At 27.9% G+C, this 9,201-nt stretch overlaps 1 protein-coding gene across 1 annotated transcript; it reads left to right on the top strand.

Annotated features, from left to right (window-relative positions):
* The first annotated feature begins 4,364 nt into the window (after positions 1-4,364).
* On the top strand, positions 4,365-8,566 carry LOC100159380 (facilitated trehalose transporter Tret1). The gene is made up of 8 exons (XM_001951160.5): positions 4,365-4,612; positions 5,257-5,333; positions 5,472-5,622; positions 6,274-6,662; positions 6,747-6,903; positions 7,007-7,185; positions 7,307-7,572; positions 7,896-8,566. Exons 2-8 carry the CDS (start codon positions 5,283-5,285, stop codon positions 8,110-8,112), a joined length of 1,410 nt encoding a protein of 469 aa, XP_001951195.1. The 5' UTR covers positions 4,365-4,612; positions 5,257-5,282; the 3' UTR covers positions 8,113-8,566.
* The last annotated feature ends 635 nt before the right edge of the window (positions 8,567-9,201 follow it).

Below are 9,201 nucleotides of genomic sequence, written 5' to 3'. Positions count from 1 at the left end.
AAATTATTATAAAAAGACCCACTTATTATTATACACTCTAGTGTCAACGTGAAATATATTATACTATCCTATCCCTCTTAAACCCAAATCATTTGTTATTATTATTTATTCAGTGTCACCTTATATTATGAATCTTGGGCATTCAGTTTGCCGATGCGTGTTTAAAACCTGTCAGTTCTGTCATAGTGAAATTCACATTTCCCACGTGACACGGCTGGCAGGTCACAGATCTCAAGTCCCAGAGATCCGTGGGTGATTTTTACTAGGGGTCACTCTGGTAAACTCTCACAAGATGTATAGGAAAGTTTTTCTGTCTTGCCATATACATGGCTTTTCGGACAGAAGAAATATCCTTATGTACAATATCTGTACCAACATTTGTCAGTAATTCTTTTCGTATAATTTTGCTTGGTCGAGTTGAAATTGAATCGCTGGCTTTTCGTTTGCAATTTTTTCTGAGAACTTGGAGGTCAATATTTTGAGGTGTTATTGCTTCATGTTTGTGATCACCGATTACCGCAATAACTTGAGTTTTTTTGACATCAGTTAAAATACTGGCATAACAACTTTTGTTATAACATATCCATTTTAACAATTCGTCTTTGCGTTTTCTTATAAATCGATATTTATGTGAAGAAACCACAGATAACTCTTTCCCACGTTCTGACATTATAATTTTTAAAGAATTTTCCATAGTTACCGCAATATTACTAATACTATAACTAAAACCAGTGACTTATTAAATGACAAGTTGGTCATATACTAAATACTAATGTCTAATATAACGATGCTAACGTGTGACACGCGCCAGAAAATCCGATTAAAAATCGGCATTTAATCTTATCTCATAGTATTTTATAGATTACCAAAAACTACCTATTGGCCTGGAAATAATAGTCTCAGTTACGTTTATGAAATTGTATCAAATATAAGCAATCGATTTCTAAAATAAGTTATATTACATATTTTCACGATTTTGAACGGCAACGCGTTGCACTAAGTATTGATAGGTAGAATGGACGCAATCGTAATAATGTAAAAGGTCCATACGCAATCGTATCATACGCAATCGTAACACACCCCTAAAAACAGCTAATGGCCATAATTGTTGGGTTTAAACCCCATAAAAAAAAATCATTTATTTATCACATAATATAGAGGTCATAAAAATAAATGTATACCACGATTATCGGGTATACTACATCTAAACCTACATTCTTGCCAAATAAAAAAAAACCCTTTTCATATTTATATCAAATGCCCTTGCTTATGGACCTCAATAACAATGTTCGAGTAAGGAGCACATTCATTTTATACACGGACAATTGGTCCCAGGCCAATATTTTTCTTTGAGTCAATGAAAACTATTAAAACATTTTATTTAAAAAAAATTAATTTGTATTTCAGTATTTAACTTTTTAATTATTTTTACTTTGTTCAGTATCGCGGAAATAGTTAATATTATATTAAACATTGAATATTTATTATTGTTACCTATTATTTGAATTATATTATATAGGTAAGAACGTTTTATGATGAAAAAAAAATATGTCCGTATGCGGCGTTTTTAAACGGGGACCAAAAGTCCTAAGTCCTTTTACAGGGTATACCTACGAAGAGGGAATAATGCACATCACGACACCTATAGGTATCATTCACAAGTTCACAAGTTCTCTTTTAGGTTATACAATTATTTATATTCTTCTATCGATCACCCTTGATTGTTATTCAAAACCTATATTGTGTTTATAAAATATTATCATGTGAGTCGTGAGTGTATATTATAATGTGCAAGGCTGGGCATTAGAGAGTTAAAAAGTTAATTTTATTTTAACATTTTAACTTGACTAGTTACTTTTGACTTTTCATTAACTTAACTGTTAACTTATTAAATTTCTTTTTTAATTTTTTAATTTTAAGAAGTAAATAAAGTTAATTTATATTGTTTTTAATCTTATTATTTTACACTATTTCAGTCTAAATCGTTTTATATTAACTTAACTAAAAAAAAATCATTAACTTGCCCAGCCTTGATAATACGTACCTATAGTATTATAAATGTGAAGTATTGATTATTATTGTGGATTATCGCCGCACTTCGTTGATTGTATTTACATATTGACACGTGTGTATATAATATGTTTGTACAGTCCAACTTAAATCTCGGTGAAATAGTTATGTAATTTGTTATATGCTCCGTTTATTTATTTTTTGGCAGGTTTATCGTAAAAAATTGAATTTAATATAAAGTGTAGTGTTTGGAACGCATAGAATACATTAATTACATTCTAAAATATGATAATATATTATGTAATGAAAAACCGTAGGTACTAGAAAATAAACACAAAACTACATATGTTATCAATTTTGCCAATCGACATACCTACTACCTATATAATAGCTAGCCCGCATAGAGTACCTAATAACCAATTGCCTACTAAAAAACGTGTTCAGAATATTTGTGTCCATTGCTAATTTTTTGTTTGTCTGTATGTGTAGTCTAAATTCTTTATGCATTCTTAAAGCGTTCATCCGATTGCGATGAAATTTGGCACAGAGATAAATGAGACCTTTGGTAAGAAAATAGGCTACTTAAAAAAGGGTAAATTAGAGGTCCAACCCGGGGAGGTGCTCAAACAGGGATTTTGAGATTTAAGATTGAAATTTTTGTTTATAAATGGTTGCCATTAGTTTTAATAATTATTATTATTGTTAATGCGATAAGCTTGTTGGCGCATGTGGCATGTGACACTTCTATGTATTTTAGTACAGAATGTCTCAAGTTCAAACCACGGTTTTGGTATTCAGTGGACCAATTTGTTGCTTGTCTTTAAATTGATTTTTTCTAATTTTTAAATTTTTATTTTTCTTCTTTATCTATACATGTGAATGTTTGGATTTTTCTACATCGGATTTCAGTACGGTTAGGTAAGTTAGGAGTTCGTATTTATCTGCTGTAGGTTGAATTTAGTAAAAACGACAGACTTGTTTTTTAAGGGCAACGTCGGGTAATACAGCATACACGATTCGCCGTAAGTTGACGAACTTTTTTTTTGCGCACTCCGAGTATATGAAAAAAATTGTGACAATATACAGTTCAATGTAGTTCTACAGTTTCACGTCATGATACAACACGATATATAAGCAAAGGTGGGCATTGACTAGTTAAAAAGTTAAAGCTAAGTTAAAAAGTTAATTGTTTTTAAACTTATTAACTTAACTAGTTAGTTTATTTTCTAATCAACTTATGAACTTAACTAGTTTAATTTACAGTTGAAATAACTTAGCATTTCATAGTTGATTTAAAAAATATCTATCAAGTTAAAAACATTTTGAAATTTTTCGTTTATACGTAAATATTACTATTACATAATTGATAGTATGAAGGCCATGTACTCATCTTCATGTATTATTACATTCAATTGCTATACGATATAAAAAATATATTGGTTAAATTATTAATTTGAGATGAGTATAGTTTAACTTAATAAATAATAGTAAAGTAAAAGGGTATATAGTTTACATTATGAAAAAAGTTCAATAAAATTGATTTTTATAATTTATAAATTAGAAACTAGAAAGACACAATTCACTCTTTATGTGATTTACATACTAATTTAAAAAAATAGATTAACTTTTTTTAAACTGAGTTAAGTTAATATTTTTTTCTATATTAACTTTTAACTTATCGATTTAAATTTATAATTTGTTAACTGTTAACTTTTAACTTATCGATATTGTGTCTTCATAACTTAACTTAACTTGAGTTAATTATTTTCATTAATTTGCCCACCTTTGTGTATAAGCAGTGAACTGTATTGTCACAACGTTTTCACCATACTCTGAGTGCGCAAAAAAAAAACAATGGGTGAACTTACGGCGAACAGAGTTTAGCCATGTATAGCATATATAAATATATTGAACATTTTTAAGTTTTGAACACCATTACCCCGAATATTAAATAACCAATTATTGAACATAGTTTTAATCATATAAAATTGGCTATTTGCCAAATTACACAGGATCAGCTAGGTATTTTCTATAGGATTATCTAAAATGTATTATATTATACTTATAGGTATACAATTTTGTACAAATATAAATTTATAAAAAAAAAACAAATCTTTGTCTCAGGAAATGCCGGATGAGAGAGCTAATAATATATAAATATGGATATATATTTGACATATTATGACATATAATACATAAAATACATTATGTATTAATGGAATAAAAAAATAATATTTTTTAAATACGTATAAAATATGACTGACTGCGTAAACTTATTATAAAAAATGTATTTTCTGTTACCATATTTTTATTATTTTAATAATACAATTTATGTGATAAATAGGTTGATATTATAATACATCGTTGTGAGATAATCACAATTTCAATTGTGCTCAATAGTTACACAAAAAGGGTAATATACATACTAGATCACGTGATAGCTGATAATATAGTTAGTATAAGCTATGATTTATGAAGCGCTTAATGTTTGAAGATTAATTACGAGCATCAAACCACATAACATTACGTATTTTAAAATCAGTACAAGTGGAATTATATTCATATAAACTGATTCAAACGAACATGCTATAATTCCAATTTTGTAAGTTTATATTAGACAATATAATTTTCTGTTAAAAAATATATTTTATGGTTCATTAAATTATATTTTTCATATTTTACACGAATACCAAAGGCTATATTATTATGTTAATTATCAATATATAAGTGCCAGCTTTCAAAATCTATGTTTATATGTTATTTTATAATACACCTTATGAGTTATGAACTATAAATTAGTATTTTATGAACCACATAAATATACTGATCTTGAATATAAATTATAGTAAAATCTTTAGAAACAATGAATCGGTTTTGACTTTAGACAACCGAAATTAATTTGTAATTTGTACCTTTAGACGTTTAGTAGCAAATGTATACACAATTAAACTTGGAGACAATACGTTAAAACGTTAAATTATTTAATCATAATATTGTTTTTAAAAATTAAAGCAGTCACCTATAACCAAGGAATAATAGTGTAGTACATTAAATAGAACCCTCTATACAGTGGTTACTTAAATTTTAAAATATTAAAATATCATCATTAAGGGGAGTTCAATTTAAATTAATTTCAAATTTTATCAATATAAAACATATTTACCTTTTATGGTGACAATAATACTACTAATAGTTCATAATAAATTTTGTTTTTTTTTTACCGATTACTATATTCTTAATTTGTAGAAAAGTAAAGGATTCCACTCTACAATATGGAAGAAAAAAATAAATATGATTATGGAATCAAATCAACTTTAGCTCAAGTAATTTTTTTAATTAATTAGATCACGCTCCTAAAGTTAGAGAATTAAGAAAGTGATATATAGTTATCATGCAATACATTAAGTAGGTATTACTGTAATATATTTCCATCTGAAACGATACGTACATTTTAATTACAGTGCTGGGCGATATCAGGACCGTGGTTATTGCAAATTGATCTCGGCATACAAGTCATAACTTCCACAATAGTCATAGGTGTCTTAGAAAACAACACACTTAATGACAAAAACGAATTTTTGACCATAACAAGCGAAGAAGCATCTTGGTTTGGTAAGTATATAAATTGTCTGCAATCTGTTGAAGAAGAATTCTGAAAGTGTAAACTATACTCACATTTCATGTGTTTAGGAAGAAACTAGTTTTAAAACCTAAAAGGAACGGATTTCTGGAACCAATTTATTTTTAAAGAACGGCACAAATTCCTTTATAAAAAAAAAAAATGAAATTGTCCATACGTACGTTGCGCCAGCCCCCCCCTCCCCCCCTCCCAAAGGAAAATCAATAACATTACATTCCAGTAATTATTTACACAGAAATTTAAATAATTAAAATGTTCTAAGTATGTAAGTTGGTAATCGTTATCGAGTATCGAGACTTATAGTCACTAGGTATATAAATATTTTTTATATAAGGTATTAGAAAGCGCTATAGTCGGGTTGACAGAAAATACACTTTATCAATTATAACGAAGCAATTATAAGAATTATAATCAATTCAAATGTATAGTTTATGTCAACACAATAATATTATGATAATGTGTTAAATTATGGACGACAAGAGTCAAGATTGATTGTAAACTTTAAAGGCACCTTAAAGATTTCGAATAAACTAGTTTTATCTATATTTAAGGAACAAAGAAAGAAATTAATTTTTTTTAAGAACGAGAAACAGCATGAATTCTAATATTAAATAACATTTCAGGTAGTCTGCAATATTTATTCACTCCTCTGGGAAATGTTTTGTCTTTGCTTTTGTTGGACCGTCTTGGTCACAGGGAGTGTATGATACTAACAAATATACCGGGCCTAGTAGCTCAGATCATACTATATTACGCGAAAAATGTAGAAATGCTGTACGCCAGCTCAAGTCTGATGGCACTGAGCATGGGGCTTCTGAATGCTCCGTGTCTTGGTTACACCGGGGAAGTGTGCGAGCCGAAACTAAGAGGCACTTTGACTTCGTCAATGAACATATTTTACTATATGGGAACCATAATATTGACTATGATGTACAGTATTACCAAGCAATGGAGATTGACGGTGATATTGGGAACGGTGTTTCCAATTTTGACCATTATTATAATATTGACGGTAATCGGGTACCAACAACCAACGCAATCGATATTTCCGGCGGGCTCATTGATAATTAACAAAAAACCATAATACATGTTTTAGACACCAGAATCTCCGATATGGTTATTGACCAACGGAAAACATTCAAAAGCAAACCGAAATCTCCGCAGATTGAGAGGAAAAGTATCGCACGAAAAATGTGAAAACGAATTTCAAGAAATGATTAAATACAGTGTGCCCGCTAAAAGTGACGAACCGAGTACGGAGTAATATAATAAAATTAATATGCTGTGCCACGCGTATATTATTTTGTTCTATTTTATATTATTCATTTGTTTTAATACTTCCTCACATTTTTATAGATGATAAAAATGATACAAATGCTTGGAAACAACTTCTTAAGCCCGAAGTACTAAGACCATTTCGTTTAATGATGCTGTACTTCTTCTTCAAGAATTTATTTTCTGTATTACCACTATTACCGTATTTAGTATCAATATTTAATAAATTTGCCGCACCCGTAAACGTCGAATGGACAATAGTTAGTAAACAAACCAGGTTATGGCTTTAAAGTTACATGGCCTGATTTTAGTAGAAAACATTATTTAAATAATATATTTTATTATTTTATAGTTTTCTTATGTATTGCATTGTACTTTCAGTCATTTACGATGAGCCTTTGTATGGCGGGAAGTGTAATGGCAGTTTTTCTAATACGTACATTGGGCAAACGATTGCTAACATTATTTTCATTATCGGTTTGCTCAGTTTGCTATATAATGATTGGCCTAATCGGTGTTAATTGGACAAATGCGGAACCATTAAAATCTTGGATAGTACTTATACTTTTTCTTATCAATAATTTATCTGCATCGGCTGGATTAATGCCAATCGCATGGACACTTTTATCTGAAATATTTCCTGCAAAGTGAGTCAAAATATATGTATTTAAGATAGATTGTAGGTAGTTGAGTATTTTATATTAATACAGTTACTTATGCAAAAACTTTTTAAGAAACATTTATTAACAATATGTTTTTATACAAATGTACAATGTTGAACTTATTAAATATTTTTAATTTTAATTCACTTAACTATAAAGACCATACAAATAATATTTTCTTCTTGAAATGTTTGTAGTAGGTATACCTTATAAAGTAATGATGTTCAAAAATATTATATTGAATATTTTCATCTTTAAGATTTATTTTTTATTATAAATCATGATTTTTTTTTTTATATTGATTTCAGGAGCAAGAACATTGCCAGCAACCTTAGTACAGTAACATTCTTTGTGATCACCTTCTGCATGACAAAATATTATCCAGATTATTCAAATTTAGTGGAATTTTATAATGTATTTACTATAAATGGTATTATTGGTATATTTGGCTGTATATATTTCTATTTTTGTTTACCAGAAACCGAAAACAAAACCTTACAAGAAATTTCTGAGTTTTTCAAATAGAATTTAAATCTCAAATGTATAATTTATTTTCTTCATTATATAACAGTCTCAGTGAGTTGTGCTCTAGCAAAGACAATTTAGAACAGATTTTTCCCACACTATAATTTTTTTTATTGATTTGTTATTTTTTATGTAACTGACATTTTTTCGTATGTTTCTGATATATTTAACCTGTAAATTAAGTCTATTTTAAAGTAAATTTTTCCTAATACAGGAATTTTATATACAGGGATTTTATATACCTTTGTCGTTTATATGTATTAAATAGTTAATATTTCAAAAATATATTGTCATGTCAGAGCAATGACGTAAACTGCTAGATGTAAATATTTGTGTAATAATTATTGTGTTTTAAATTTTAATAGTATTAATATTAATAATATATTATAAGTCATAAATATATAATATAATATGCCTTATTAAAATGTTACGAAATAAATAACGATAAAATTGAGCAAATTGTTGAGTTTTTTTAACTCACCTGCAGGTAATTAGTCATTATTATCTTTTTAACTTTTGAATGGTTGTAATAACTAATTATACACTAATAATTAGTTAAGCCCAAAATATTACCGACGATAATCAGCCTATGAACGAATGATTAATCAAAGGTCTCCATGGAATAGCTAGAAAGTCATTATTCATTTCTATGGTGGCATTAATTAAAAACTATTGCAAAATTACCTGTCTAAAGTACCACCTTGATCCAATTTGCTAAAAAATAAGATACCATATTAAGTTAAAATCGAGTCACTCCTTATGGTGAAAATTTTGTTTGGTTAAAAAAAAAAATTTAAAAATTAAAAAACACCATTGTAAAACCACTAGCTTCCTCGCTCCGCTCAGAATCTAAAAACATCATAAAATTATAGAAAATTTTCGAGTCGCGTAAGCTTTAAAATTAGGTCGCGTTAAGTCTTTTTTTTTAAATAAAAATTAAATTTATAATATTATATACCTAAGGTAAAAAAATAATTCACATTAAATTGTTTGTACCATATTTTTATTTTATATTTTCATATGAATTCTATACATTTTCAATTAATAATAATTAAATATTCTACCTACTAAAATTAAATTTTTATTTAT

Source organism: Acyrthosiphon pisum, chromosome A2 (assembly GCF_005508785.2).
Source record: "Acyrthosiphon pisum isolate AL4f chromosome A2, pea_aphid_22Mar2018_4r6ur, whole genome shotgun sequence".
Classification (NCBI taxonomy): Eukaryota; Metazoa; Arthropoda; class Insecta; order Hemiptera; family Aphididae; genus Acyrthosiphon; species Acyrthosiphon pisum.
The sequence above is the reverse complement of the archived record's forward strand: the minus strand, read 5'-3'. Positions and strand labels throughout refer to the sequence as shown.